Source organism: Saimiri boliviensis, chromosome X, assembly GCF_048565385.1.
Source record: "Saimiri boliviensis isolate mSaiBol1 chromosome X, mSaiBol1.pri, whole genome shotgun sequence".
Lineage (NCBI taxonomy): Eukaryota > Metazoa > Chordata > Mammalia > Primates > Cebidae > Saimiri > Saimiri boliviensis.
The window spans coordinates 18,345,115-18,361,353 of NC_133470.1; the positions used below are offsets into that span (position 1 = coordinate 18,345,115).

The following is a 16,239-nucleotide window of genomic DNA, read 5'->3' on the forward strand; positions in this document are numbered from 1 at the left end:
GTTTTGAGTAAAACGTCAACATCAAATGTAGTTTCTCAAGTATCGAAGTCTCTTCTCATGGTCTTTAAGACTATAGCGATTTCAGAGGTACACCAATACCTTCCATATGTGCACACAAAGAAAAGATCTCAGCAATCAGGGCTTTAAAGTGAGACCTGAGCCATCAGAGGATTTAAAGCTTTAACTTACAAAATTTTATTTTAAAACAATCAAAATCTTCCAATGACGTTTGAGCTGGATAAGTAGGATATTATTGCTAAAGTTATCACTCATAATTAAGAGGAAAGTTTGTGCCATAACCTATTTTGGGGCACAGTTTAAAAGTATACATTGAAACTGACAGTATGAAAAAATATATGTATAAGTTTTATGTAGAACATTTCTAACAGTAGCAAATTAACAGTAGTACATTATCATTAATTGACCTAAGGTTATCATGTATGTTTGAAGAGATACATATGATCATTTTATTTAGGATTTGGACATTTTAAGGGATGCATGCCTGTGCCCTCAGAAATCTATCATAGACTTGTTTTTACAAGAGCCACAACATACATGCAAATGTGTCTTCCCTGTTGGAGCCTCACTGAATATGTGGAAGGAGAGCTTCATCTCACAAGGACCATTGAAATGAAAGCTAAATGATATGACAAGATCCTTCCAGAAAATAAACCCCTTTGGATGGGATCAAAATGGATCTGTGTCATACTTGATTACATACCACAGAAGATCAAATTATACTGAAGCTTCATGTTTACTTTCAATAACAAGATACAGTCCTAAAGCAATCACCTTGTATTTTATACATAATTGTTGATAGTTACTAATTTTCTTCCCATTCAAATTTTGCCAATATAGGAGAAGGTCAAAATGTAATTCTACCTTTTTTCTTAAATTGAAATTTCTTTGTAGTGCAACAGTAACTATACTTTTCTTATACTGTATTATAAACAAATAATTATAAGTGAATGTTGCCAGGATAGGAGAAACTGTCTTTTTGTATTATATTCTCCTCATTAGATTTTTTTCAGTCTAAGGAATATGCCTATTAAAACTTGAATGCTGAAAGAATTCTGTGTTTTGAGTTGAGAGAAGATGAATTTGTTACTTTCTGTGCATTTTTACAAACTTAAATGGCTATTGGTGGTAGATGTATTTTTAATGTCATTTGTTACAACTAGGATTTTCTCACTGATAATTTTAGCTAATTATATCATTTATTCTGTATGTGATTTAGTCAAATTTCATTTGTCTTTCTAATGTCCTTTAATGCCTTTTACAATCATTTAGTCGTTTCATTTTTTAGTCTTTCAATTTTTGTTTAAAGCTAGAAATGTTTTATTTAAGAGACTATAATCTTAAATTTTCACAAAGAGCCCTTTGGGTTAAGTAGTTATTTTAATTTTTCCGTGAAGGTTGTACTTTACTAAACTTTATTTTTCTATTGCTTAATGTCTAGATTTTAAATGTGATTCTGAAAAAGAATGTTTATTTTTAACTTGGATTAGCTTGTTAAAAATAGCACAATTAGTAGAGAGAAATGTACTGAATATATTGAATATTTACAATGAGCTTTACTTGGTACAAGGCATACTGATGAGTCAGATGGTGTTTCCATGATAAACCAGTTGAAATATTTTCTGTGACTTACCAGTCAATAAAATAACAAGCCAGATGAGTTAAGCAACAGGATTGACTAATTCCTTTTTTCTTTGAAGTAGTATGTTAGGTTTTTTTCAACCAATTCAATTAATTGAACCAGCTTGGCATAACCAAACCTGTTATATATTTAAGCATATTTGAGTCTTTTCCCTCTATGTATGTGCTAATTTAGCTAATAACAATAACTGATGACATTAATAGCAACCGTTTGCTAAAAATAGAACCCTAGAGAAATAGCAGTTTGAAGAACATTGAGGGCTAATAATTACATTAATTAGAAGGGGAAAGATACAAGTAACCTAGGTTGACAATCCTGGTAATAGTTCAGGCAGAATAAAATATTTTCTTGGTCTTTACCTCACACTTCAGGTGTATCTATTTTAAAATATGCTTCTAACCATTGACTACTACTATTTCCTTCCTTCCTTTCTTCCTTCCTTCTTTCCTTCCCTCCTTCCCTCCTTCCTTCCTTCCCTCCTTCCCTCCTTCCTTCTTTCCCTCTTTCCCTCCCTCCTTTCCTCCTTCCTTCCTTCCCTCTTTCCTTCCTTCCTTCCTTCCTTTCTTCCTTCCCTCCTTCCCTCCTTCCCTCCTTCCCTCCCTTCTTTTTTGTTTGGGGAGAAGAAGGGTACGTACTAACGAGGAAAAATTATCTTTAGTTCTGTAGATGGTAAAAATAAAGAAGAGAAGTCCTCAAATTAGAAATAGTGACTCTGAGAGAGGAAAGACAATAAAAATTTAAGTTTTATTATTTTTATATGCTTATGTTTTTAGAAATTGATTTTAAGTTCATTTGCAGTGTTAGGATGTTTTAAAGTACGAAAGCTATTAGAGCATTAAAAAAGCATACTGAATATTAGTTTTTCTCTCATGGTATATCTGTTTAAAAGAATTTAGAAAATAATATTCTGTTAAATGAATGTTTTCTTTGCTACATTTCTATTATGATGAAATTTTGGTCAGATTTATTGTTTAGCATCATCTGTATTTAAAACCAAGATGTCCTGACAGAGAGGAAAACAGTTATAAACAGAGTCACATCGCAGTGACTGTGTATATGTATTGTTGAATCTGCCATTCAAGGATTTGTTGTAGAGGCATGAAATACATCCTTAGAAAGTAGTTATTTATTTCCTTGGAATTTATGGTATTCATCAGTACAGGTGACTCCTCTGATTACCTATATAATCTCAGGGTTTTCCATTGCCTCAAATTTTGTTTCTAAAAGACAGGCATAGTTGAACTGGACCCTATTCCAAAATTAGCATAGTAAAACATAATAGTCTTTATTGTGTAATTTTATCATATCTTACAATTCTTCAGTTAACATGTAAAACTTCTGACCTTTTAAAAAATAACACCTAAAATAGAATATTGTAAACTCCCAAATTACGTTATCATTCCTTTTCCCTTTCTCTCTCTCTTTCTTTAATTTCTACTTCACTACATTAAAATTTAACTGTCATTTGGCAGGATGTGGGATTTCAAGCTATTAAGGTGAGCTGTGCAACAGGGAAGGTCTAAACCATGAACTCAGTCCTAAATTATGTAGCCTACCCCAGTGATGTACAATGTATTCTCTATTGTATTTATGCTTTACTTTTTGAACAAATTTTGATTATCTGTACAAAAGTATTGTCACAATATAAAATAGTTGTAATGTGCCACTTTTTGAGTGTCTAGCAATGCATATTAAAATAATAGAACTGTGAGTCCATATAAATATGCTAAGTGAGTTTTCATACTGGCTAAAATGGCAACATCTTGTCATGTGAAGATACAGTTCATTTGTGATCATTATTTTTGTGTTTGTGATTGCATTAAAATATTTATTTTAATATGTTAATTGTGTACATAGCTAATCAGTAAGATCTGTAAGATAAACATAAAAATTTGTGACTTTTAGTTTCACTTTGGGATAATTTCACAAACCACTAGGTTATTTTCAAATGCTGTGAAGCTTGGAATTGGGAGTGCTCTTAAGTTAATGCATCCTCATGTACTGCTTAATTCAGTATATATATTATCTTAACTTTAAGAAAACAACCTCCTATTTAATATTTAAATACAGGCCTGAAAATGAGAACTATATATGCAACTAAAGATTATTTTAAATGATATATAAATGTATGTGCCTGTGAAAGGTGAAATGATTATGTTACATAATTAATTACCTTACCTTTGATGATGTACCATAAAATGGCTTCGAGAAGACAGCTATGCTTATATTGACAGAAAGAAAGTACATTTTTCTAGCAAAAACTCTCGTATTGGCCTTTCATACTCCCACTTTTGTGACCTTTTCTGAGCCTCTGTAACATTTTACTAACGTAGAAATATGGTTTGTCTTTTTTGGGAGAAGATATGAAATAGCTTTCTCATATTTCAGACTTACTTGTCATTATTGTTCTTTCAAAGGTGGGATTCTGACAAAGTTAATTAAATTTAAATAAGTTTCCAACTGTGAGATAAATCTTCACATTATGAAACACTGCATGGTATTTTTGCTTTATAAATAGCATTTAGGTGGTTATACCATAGAATAAGGTGAGTTGGGAGTGAAGTGGAAACCTTTAACATACTTTTGTTTTTGAAGATTGGAAGGAATATCTATGTACTAAATAACATGCTTCTTTATTTCAGCCAAGTTCAAAAACTTTGCAGAAATAGATAACTTTAAAATGATAACTATGTCGTTGTTGTTGTTGTTGTTGTTGTTTTGTGTGTTGTTTGTGTGCGTATGTATTTTCTTTTTCATTTTAACCAGCCTCTTATACCTAGAAGTCCCACAAGCAGTGTTGCCACGCCTTCCAGCACCATCAGTACACCCACCAAAAGAGACAGTTCTGCCCTCCAAGATCTCTACATTCCTCCTCCTCCTGCAGAACCATATATTCCCAGGTATAAAACTATCTATCACATTGTCCTAGGCAGCTTCTAGCTAATGGTAAACCTAACAGCATATAAACTGCATTTTCTCAGTTTGAAATTCTGAACACATTCTGAAGAATCATTCCCATTATAGAGAATGAATGTTGGCCAATAATAATAACTGATTTGTATATAAATACTTGCTGTGCATTAAGTATCTTATACTATCTCATATAATAGGAAAGAAAAAGTAATATTAAATAACAATTAGGATTATTTTAATTAATAAAGAATAAGTGAGGCTCTTTGGCTAAAAAGCCCCAGAAAATTTCAGTTTACTTTGAATGAAGCACTTCACACATTTTTTTTAAAATATATAAAGCTGTAGATAACTTTTATGCTTTCTTAAATATAGGTAATGAGGAAGATATTATTTGATAATGATGACAAGGGAGAATGTCTTTTTTCTCCTAATAATCCTGTATCTGAAATTTTTATTTCATTAATTCATGAATGTTTCTTTCATGAAGTAGAGTTTACAAAGGAATGAATTACCGTTAAAGTCTATTTTCTGTATTTCTTGAGACTGTATCTCTATTTCATTTATCGATGCTTATTTGAAATTCCTTGCAGACGTGGAAGAATACAGCTTTATGCCATAATGCATTCTTTCTAAAAGCATTCTGATATCCAGCCTTGTGAAATACAAAAATTATGGAAAAGGACTAGCACTAAATGAGGATCATTAATAATAACCAAAAAACTTGATTCCGTTTTTAAATTAGTTCTGCATTCAGAAACAATAATTTAAGTTCTCTTGTTTTCAAGCCATAATTAGTATTAAATTTCTTTCATATATAAAAGAACTGAACTCCTTGTGTTTAATTTTCATTATTCTTTAGTATACTTAGTGTTTTGGAAATCTGTATTCTATTAGAAATGATAGTTTACTAACATTATATGATCTAAATGCTACCTGGCAATATGGTTTCTCTGGAAATACTGTGTTGTCATCTAATAACAAAACTATAGTCAATTTTATATACATTTTAGTTGTTATTTTTGAGAATTAAATATAGCCATTGGAACATGGCTTATAAGATATAGTTTACTAAGCCGTCATTTCATAAATGTAATATATAATTTACAGTTGTGTATTCAATTTACAAGCAAATATACAAATCGATTCAATATCCTAGTAAAATGCAAGTTACCTTTTAATTTTATTAAGACAGTGTGAGATTTTCCACATACTCTTGCTTGAGGACCAATGAAAGTATGTGTGTTCCAAACAGGAAGTGACTTTTTATGGTTTACATTTTAATTGGAAAGATTTTTATTTCAGTGCAAATAATTATTTAAGAGGCCTTATACTTCAGAGGACTACATGTACAGGCAGACATCAAAAGATTATTTTTATCAGATCTCTGTAGTTTTAAAATATTCTTTTCTTTCCTCTTGGGTAGGGAGGAACTTGTTACAAAGAAAGTGTCTCCTCTACAGAAAATATTTAAAATACACTTAAGAGGACAAAAGAGTAAAATGATCCAGTTCTGTCTTCTGAGTGTAGTGAACATATTATAAAGGCTATATATTGAAATCAATAAAAAGCTTGAAGATGATATTTTAAAATACTAGAGAATGTGAAATTGAAATATCGACATAGGGACCCTTGTTTTATCAGTATTGCTTGAAAGCTCCATACTTTTCTGTAAAATTCATAGTGTTTACCGTATCACTATAATGATTCTTAGTTGGTCAGTATATAATTTAACAGAATATTCTAAATACATTTTGAGTCAAATTATTGCTTACCCAGTCATAAAATCTTTCAGTATAGGAGTCAGAACAATGCATGCATCAAAGACCCTTTGAACCACAGCCTTATATAAATGTCTGTATTTTCTGGCTTGATGTTAACAGTCAAAACTTTTTTGTAGTCGTGATTATTTTATAGATACAGCCTTGGCAATTTTTGTTCCATTTCCTCATTTTGAAGATGCATTTGGTGGACCTAGTTTAATTCTTCTGAACATTTTTCCCCATATTAAAAAACTTCATTTTTACAGAATAGGCATTGTGGTAGTATATGAACATATATTATTATATGTTTGATTTTGATTGTAAGTAATAAAAGCTCTCTAGTCTGAAAAAATAAATGGACTTGAAAAATGATAGGACTAGTTTTCAAGTTAGGCAAAATTTTTTTCATGTGGTTACAATTTTTTTAACACATTTATTCCAGGGGAAAAAGGGTATTGTAAAAGTGCCTTTTTCTCTAAAAGAGAAAACACTCATGTATGTAAAGTGAGTGAAATTTGGTTGACATTTTATTTTATGTCTTATGACTATACAGTTTCATTATCATTATATATAGTACATTTCTATACTTAACCAAATTTCTTTTTCTGTGATGAAAATGAAGAATTTATAGGTATTCGAACAACTATGACATTTAAGTACTAATAGCTGTTATTAACTGTACTGTGTGCTATTAAATATAAAGTTCAGTAAAGCAATGCTCTTGTAATGCTTCCTTAAATCCTTTCTAGAGCAAAGGCATAGATTTGCTATTTATGTGCATAAACTTACAACATTAAGGTGTACAAATTCTTGACATCAGAATGAATTAACACCTTAAGTTCTCCAGGGACTCATGGCATTAATATATACATTAACACATACACACTTACACACATTTACATACACAATATGTGTATCAACTCATTCTACTGAAAAGTTTGTTTTTGCTTGGTACTTTTCTTAGTTTAGCAGTATTTTACTGCATTCTATATAGATTCGTTTTTAAAAATCTACCCTGTTGATATAAGGTCCCCCCTTCATATTATTATAGAGTAGGAAATTCCATCCCTTTCAATATTCTGCCTCAAGATGTTTCCATATAAATATAGCCTGGTGTATTAATAGGACTGAATCACCCTCTGATTTCAGCTGTATTAACATTGATGTCACAAGCGTCATAGTGCAAGGTCTGTCCATTTACAGATAGGCATAACCTTACTCCAGTGCCACAAATTTGTTAGGGCTGTGTCCAAGGTAGTTGCCGTATCAATTTCTTTTTGATCGTGGACTAGCAGGAACAGAAAGTACCAGGCAATTTGTTCAGGAAAAGTTTTCAGCAAGCCAAAATAAAATTCTGTCTGGATTTTATATTTATTTCCTTTATGTTGCCTAAGAACTGTTTATATAGTTTTATTTTGGTAATAAGCAATACTTTTATTTTAGGAAATAAAAGAGTAAATGGTAATGTAAATGGCAGCATCACCTTGTGATGGGTTAAACAGATAAGAAAACTCACTGATTGTCAGTCTGGAGAATGATGCTTATTACTTTCTACATATTTCAAATACTGGATATATAGTTTTCTACATTTGGACAAACCTAATCTAAACATTTACACACAGAAATACAGGTTTTTGCTGGGCTGAGGCTCATATTTTAGAATTCACATTACTTTTATAAGCTCATCAACATTTTACAAGGTATAATAGGAATTAATTTAAAATTTGTTCTTTTTATCTGTCTTGTTATAATTTATTATATTCTATAAATTTAAGTATTTAGTCTTATCACTTAACATAAAATTAGATTGTTTTTCTGGTTTGACAGCATTTATTCATGGCACTGTTTAGGGTAACCAGAAACAAATAATGAGGAAGACATATATCTAATGGTCCCCAAGAGAAGAAATGTTGCATTTACATTCATAGTCATGTTCTAGAAGACAAGCTTTTCTGACAAAAAGTTCATAGGTAATCAGTGAAACATTTCATAAAATAAACAAGATTCAATTTAATGAATCACAAATGGACTATTTCTATCAAAATGGGCTTAATTTGGGTTTAATTACCTATTACAGTATGTGAATAATAGTTTTTAGGAAGCCCATAAATTATTAGAGATGTTTTTCTCTAGACTCTTACAGAATAAAAAAATCAACTTGCCATCACCCTAAATGTCATTCTTAAACTCCATCTTTAAAAAAATTATTTTATCTTATCTACTGAAGAAACATTGATGAGTAATGACATTTCTATATATCCATTTAGAATGAGTTCTAGGAACATGTCTTTTTACTCTTAAATGATATACATAGAGTGTGAATACCTAGAATAATTATTTTTTATTAAGTTTTATTTTAAATTAATAACATGGTGTTTGAATTTCTTATAATACCAGTTTATGTCATGCTAATTTGGTTCCTAAAGCCACAGTGCTTCTTATGGTAGTTCTTAAACACATTTTTGTTTTTAAGCAGTGCAGTTTTCTACCAAGAATCAGTTAGGTAAACTGGCAGAAGAAAGCATTATACTTAAGTTCACATTACTACCATTATACCCACTGTCTTAAACACTAAAAGTAATTTATGTGCTAAGGTAAACTGGCAGAAGAAAGCTATATACTTAAGTTAACTTTACTAGCATTATACCTACTGTCTTGAATACTGAAAGCAATTAATGTATGATGTGGTACAGTGAAAAATGGACTTGGGCAACAGTTAAAAGATTCATGGCCCATTTCAAATTCTGTCAGTTATGAGCTGTGTAACATTGAGGCAAGTTGTTTAGCCTTTCTGAGACTCACCTTTTGTTTTCAGCCAAATAAGAATAATTACAAATTATCCTATAAATCTCAAAGAAAGTTTGGAAAGATCAGGAGATATATTCTTTGGGAATAAATTATTAGTATTTTAGACCCTCTGCCATTTACTACCCTAACATGTTTCTACATCCTTCTCCTTTAACCTTTCTTTAGGGATGAAAAAGGAAACCTTCCTTGTGAAGACCTTAGAGGACATATGGTGGGCAAGCCAGTACATAAAGGATCGGAATCACCAAATTCATTTCTGGATCAGGAATATCGAAAGAGGTTTAATATTGTTGAAGAAGATACTGTCTTATATTGCTATGAATATGAAAAAGGAAGATCAAGTAGTCAAGGAAGACGAGAAAGCACCCCGACTTATGGTAAGAATTCTTCTCTTATGTTTATATAAGAATATATGTCTAGCATGGGAATCTCAACTTCCTTTAATAGGTTTTTGGGTTATGAGAGCTACTTAGGAGCTTTTTAGTCTTTATAATTGATCTGTGTCTCCCATGTGCTTCTAAGTGGAATCTCCACAATATGAGACATGATACTAAAAAATATTCTAGATTTTCAAAAGATAAGAAAGAACAGTCGGTAGCATTTTAGCTCATAATGATTTATAAAAATCCTTTTAGCATCATATGTACTTCTTGTATGTTAGATGTTGCCAGTTTGGAAATATTCAAGAGTTATTTTTTCTTTTCTGTTTTTTAAATGAATATTCACTGTTAACATGACTTATTTAAAATAAAATTATTTCCTTATTCCTCAGGGATTTTAAGAAATAGAATTTTCTGGGAAAATTCTCACCTCAGTTTTTTTTTTAAGCTGTAAAATTTGTTTGACATTAGAGTGGAAGTGGATTTTAAATAGAATAGATGAACATAATGTATTTAAGACAAAAATGGACCTAGAGTTATGATGGGCCTAAGATTGTTTTAATCTTTGATTCATGACTGAAGAAATAACCCAGTCACAAATACTTAAAATTGTTACAGTATATCTGAAAGATTTGCAGATAAAGTTGCTTAAAGTAGTAAAGCTTGTGGTTCTTTTGCAAGAATGCATGGATTTAATTGAAAGTCTCTGCCCTCCCTTTCTAGTTTTCAAATTTATCATTTTTAGTGAGGGTCTTATACTTTGAGGAAGGACAGCATCCCTGCTAATTAGTTCAATGGGAACTAAGCAGAAGCAAAGTTGTTTTTAACTCCCTCTTTCTATCCATCCATACTCCTCACTTGTCCATCATGGCCATCTGCCTCCTTCCTTTGATCTCAAAAGAGTAGTCATCACATATCTTCATATACATGTCTTATTTCCTTGCAGCTCTTTGGTAATAAGTATGAAAGAAAAATTTTCCCCAAAATGATCCTAAAGAATGGGAACCATACTTATATTACTTTGTGTTATTCTCTGTACATGTGCTTTTTAATCATAAGAATAAGTAATACATTTTAACATAAATTCCTCAACTACATTATTCTAGTGTCAATTAATTCTTAAGTATTAAAGATATTTGAATCTTTACTTTTCTCCTCTACTATACTGTAAACTTGCAATATAGAGTGTAGAGACCTGTAATCTCTACCATCCCTACCCTTGCCCCATAAAATAATATGAAGTTTTTATTCTTACTCATTCATTCCACAAGTACTATTGACTAACTATTACTGGATAGGCAGTAATGTATATCAACTCTTCTTTGTTTGTGTCCCAATATTCTCTGGCTATTTTCCACTTAGGTTTAAGTAGATAATTAGTGTTTAATTTAAGAAAAATTATATTCACCAAATAAAAGTAATTGATTACTGATGACTTTATTTTTTAAAATGTTTACTAAGTTCTTACTTGAATGGCTATAAATTGGTAGTCCCTGCAGACTACAGTTTAAAGCACCTAATGCTCTCATGTGTGACAAATCTCCTCCAGTAGAATAGAATACTGTTTAAATATTAGAAAATTTAGATAGCCTATAAATACTTGATATCTTTTTGTAAATAACTTAGGGGAAAAGAAATACATATATACTTGAGAGAGAAGGAAGCAAGCAGCATTATTTGTATCAGTATCGATTTTAACCTAAGCTTTTTAAAACTGACACATAATTGTACATATTTATGGGATACAGAGTGATATTTTGATATATGTATGCAATGTGTAATTATCAAATCAGGGTAATTAGCATATTTTTCACCTTAAACATTTATCACTTCTTTGTGTTGGGAACATTTGAAATCTTCTCTTCTAGCTATTAGGAATTATATAATAAATTATTGTTAACCATAGCACTAGAACCTCTCTCATGTAGCTGTTATTTTGTATCCATTAACCAATTTCTTCCAAATCCCCCTCCTACTCACCCCTCCCTTTCTCAGCCTCTATTAACCACAGTTCTAGTCTCTGTGAGCTTAATGTTTTTAGCTCCCACTTGCAAATGCAAATACGCAGTGTTTATCTTTCTGGACCTAATGTATTTTACTTAACATAATGTCTTCCAGGTTCATTCATGTTGCCGCAAATGACAAGATTTCATTCTTTTTTAGAGCTAAATAATATTCTTGATATATATTCTATATATAATATTCATATATATATATATATATATATCACATTTTCTTTATCCATTAATCTGATAGACAGATAGGTTAATTTTCATATCTTAGCTATTGTGCATAATGGCACAATACACATAAGAGTACAGATATCTCTTTGACATACTGATTTCCTTTCCTTTGGACATATACCCGATAATGTGAATGCTGAATTGTGTTGTAGTATTACCCAACAATTTTTTTTGAGCAATTTGAATACATCATCCTGTTCTTTCTTGGTCTGTAAGGTTCCTGCTGAGAAATCCACTGTTATTCTGATGGGGGTTCTTTTTATGTGATCTGAACTTTTTTCTTACTGTTTTTAGAATTTTTTTCTGTGTCTTTGATTTTTGACAGTTTGAATATAAGATTTGGAGAAGACTTTTTTGGGGTTGAATCTGTTTGGGGTTCTTTGAGCTTCCTGTATGTTTGTGTGACCTATATCACCTGCAAAGCTTGGGAAGATTTTAGCTCTTATTTCATTAAATAGCATATTAGTCAACGTTCTCCAGAGGGACAGAACTAATAGGATATACATATACATGAAAGGGACTTTATGAAGCAGAATTGGATCACACGATCACAAGGTGAACTCCCACAATAGGCTGTCTGCGAGCTGAGGAGTAAAGAAGCCAGTAGTGGCTCAGTCCAGGTGCCAAAGCCTCAAAAATAGAGAAGCCGACAGTGCAGCCTTCAGTCTGTGGCTAAAGGCCTGAAAGCCTCTGGCAAACCACTGATTTAAGTCCAAGAATCCAAAGGCCAAAGAACCTGGAGTCTGATGTTCAAGGGCAGGAAGCACCTGGCATGGGAGAAAAATGAAAACCAAAAGACTTAGCAAGCCAACTTATTCCACCTCCTTCTGCCTGCTTTTTCTAGCCATGCTGGCAGTCAATTGGATAGTGCCCACTGACATTGAGGGTGGATCTTCCTCTCCCAGTTCACTGACTCAAATATTAATCTCCTCTGGCAACACCCTTACAGACATACCCAGAAACAATACTTTGCATCCTTCAATCCAATCAAGTTGACACTTAATATTAACTATCACAAATAGGTTTTCTATGCCTTTTCCCAATTAATTTACTACTGGAACACTCAAATTCAAATGTTTGGTCACGTTATGGTGTCCCATTTGTCATGTAGGCTTTCTTTATTATTTTTTCTTTCCTTTCTTCTGACTGGATTGTTTCAAAAGACCTGTCCTTATATTCAGAAATTCCTTCTTCATCATGAGCTAGTCTGTTGTTGAAGTTCTCAGTTGTGTATTTTTATTTCATTCATTGAATTCTTCAGTTCTAAGATTTTTGTTTGGTTCTTTTTTTTTTTCTTTTCTTTTTCTTTTTCTTTCTTTTTTTTTTTTTTTTTTTTGAAACTCTGTCACCAGGCTGGAGTGCAGTGGTGTAATCTTGGCTCACTGCAACTTCCGGCTCCTGCCTCAGCCTCCTGAGTAGCTGGAATTACAGGCATGTGCCACTACACTCAGCTAATTTTTGTATTTTCAGTAGAGACGGGATTTCACCATGTTGGCCAGGATGGTCTCAATCTCTTGACCTCGTGATGCTCCCACCTTGGCCTCCCAAAGTGTTGGGATTACAGGCGTGAGCCACCCAGCTTGTTTGGTTCTTTTTTATGGTTTCTATTTTTTGTCGAATTTCTCATTCAGATCATGAATTGTTTTCCTTATTTTGATGAATTGTCTGTATTCTCTTCTATCTCTCTGAGTTTCCTTAAGATCATTATTTTGAATTGCTTTTCATGTCATTTTATACATTTTCCTTTCCTTTGAGGTATATTGCTAGAGAGTTGTGTTCCTTTGGAAATGTTGTATTTCCTTGCTTTTTCATGTTTCTTGTGTCCTTACATTGATATCTGTGCAACTGGTGAAGCAGTCACTTCTTTTAATTTTATGGGTTTGCTTTCATAGGGAAAGACATTTTTCTGCATATGCATTCTATAGTGTCAATTGGGTAGGGTGCTTTTTTTTTGTTGTGTTTGTGCATAGTAGTGTAGTCTCCATGTGATTTTTTTTGGCTATAGTCAGTCTTGTATTCTCCAAAGTTTTTTTTTTTTAACTTTTGAACCTGAAACAAATATGACCTTAATGTAGATACTTGTAGATACATCATTGGAGATTCCTCAGTAGAACTTGAAGATTGTTTCAAGTAAAGAGCTGTCTAATGCATTTACCTTTTAAAAATTAAATGTTAAATAATAAAACCTGTATGTCAGGCAAAGGACTATGTGGCCATAATTTTCCCAAAAATTAATTCATTTATTAAGTCATTCAACTAATACTTGTATACATAAAGTCAGCCAGCCACTGAGACACAAAAAATGAATAAATCCATAAATTCTAATTACCCAAAGGGAAGAAACAAATAAGTAGATGCATTACAGTCATGTCGGGTCAATTGGAAGGTATGTACCAAGTGCTGTAGTAGCCCAGGAAGTAAAGCCTCGTAGTTTGCCTTGGAAGTCAAATAAGTACACATGACATGTATGCTGGGTTTTAAATGATGGATAGTCCTTTCATCCAGGTTTTTAAATGCTAGTCGTCCCACCAAATACCTGGTACCTTCTCAAGTGTAGGTCAGAGATCTGAAGGTTTGTCTCAGTATCTCAGGCCAGACCCTAAAGGCCCCAACAGAAATTGCTTCAAACCTTCATAAGCAATAATCAATGACAACTTCTTTATTTAACATATAAAATAATGCCATTACCTGGACTCCCAAGTACAATAACATTATCTTGTATTTGAAAATAATGATAATGAAAGTACATAATCCTGCTGAAATATATTGTTAAAAAAAACCTAAAGTATAAAAAAGTTCATATTTGACGTTTTCTGGAAATAATGGTAATTTAACCTCTTAGCACTTGTGTGATACCTTAAAATGCATGATGTAAGTCTTTTATCATTAGAGTGTTCAATTTCTGTTCTTAGTCAGAAAAAAACCCTTACCTTGAAGTATGTGATTTTAGCCACCATTTCTCTCCTATTCACTTCCCAGATCATCTGTTTACTCAAAGAGAGTTTAGAGTTAAGATAATAAGAATATGGGTAGGATTTTGAGAAGCAAAAGAGATATGACACAGTTCTTCTTATGTGCTTTCAGTTGAATATGTTTGTAGTTGCTGTATTTTCCTTGTACATTCATATTCTAAATTTAGATATATAAGAGAAAATAGGGAAGCTCTGCTATTAAACACAGTGACAAAGAAACATAGTCATAAAGGAAAATATTTGAAAATATCTTAATAAAAAAAAAAAAAAAAAGCCGGGCGCGGTGGCTCAAGCCTGTAATCCCAGCACTTTGGGAGGCCGAAGCGGGTGGATCACGAGGTCGAGAGATCGAGACCAACCTGGTCAACATGGTGAAACCCCGTCTCTACTAAAAATACAAAAAATTAGCTGGGCATGGTGGCGCGTGCCTGTAATCCCAGCTACTCAGGAGGCTGAGACAGGAGAACTGCCTGAACCTAGGAGGCGGAGGTTGCGGTGAGCCGAGATAGTGCCATTGCACTCCAGCCTGGGTAACAAGAGCGAAACTCTGTCTCAAAAAAAAAAAAAAAAAAAAAAAAAAAGAAAATATCTTAATAATGGCTTTTAAAGCATGTTGTTTAACCAAGGTTCTCGTGTTATACCATGGACCCTCTAGTTGTTAAGAATGAGTTAAAAAGAAGTAAGTATACGTATTTACCCTAAGCAATTAGACAAGTACAGGATGGAGTGACAGTAGATGGCCCTTCTAGAAAATAACTAAATACAGTAAGTCCTCATTTAACAACATCCACAGGTTCTTGGAAATTGGGACTTTAAGCAAAGTGATGCAGAGCTGATCCCAATACCATTTCCTTCAATGTCATTTTGTTATAACAATAAGGAATAAGATGGTTTTGTAATCTGTGGTTTCACTTTAAGTCCCAGTTTCCAAGAACCTAGGGACTACATTAAGTGAGGACTTACTGTAATACCTATTGAGCTTTCAGATATGCCAAACAGTGTTCTAAGCATTTAAAAGGGATTAATCCATTTAATCCTCACAACAACCCTATGAGGTATGTACTAATAAAATCTTTGTTTTCCAGATGAGAAATCTAAAAAACAGAAAGGTTAAATAACTTACTCACTAGTAAGTGATTGAGCTAGCATTAAGTATTCATGGATATTTTTTTGACCCTTACCAGTGGTAATGCTAGCTAAATGTAATGAAAATAATTTTTAATTGTAGGTAAATAATTTCCAAAAATTACATTACTCATTCTAAATTTAAGAATTTGATTCCAGCAAAGCAAAACTAGGTCTGATTTTATATGTTCTTGTGTATGTTGTTTTAAATTTACTAACACTATAATGAGCATGCATTTACATAAATAAGAACCTGACAGGCCTTAGGAAAAGACTGCTAAATTGAGAAGTAAAATAAGCAACAGTGTGTTGTGCCCTTTTTAAATCAAAGAGCATGAAATATGTTTACTTTCCTAAAAAGATAGAAAAGAATAATTT

At 32.2% G+C, this 16,239-nt stretch overlaps 1 protein-coding gene across 5 annotated transcripts in view; it reads left to right on the top strand.

Moving 5' to 3' along the window:
• Positions 1-16,239, top strand: part of CNKSR2 (connector enhancer of kinase suppressor of Ras 2) — a 296,479-nt gene that overhangs the window by 164,066 nt on the left and 116,174 nt on the right. For all 5 annotated transcript variants that reach the window (XM_074391385.1, XM_074391386.1, XM_074391387.1 and 2 more), the window contains 2 exons: positions 4,427-4,560; positions 9,307-9,518. In XM_074391385.1, coding sequence (XP_074247486.1) covers positions 4,427-4,560; positions 9,307-9,518 — 346 coding nt within the window. The remainder of the gene's footprint in view (positions 1-4,426; positions 4,561-9,306; positions 9,519-16,239) is intronic.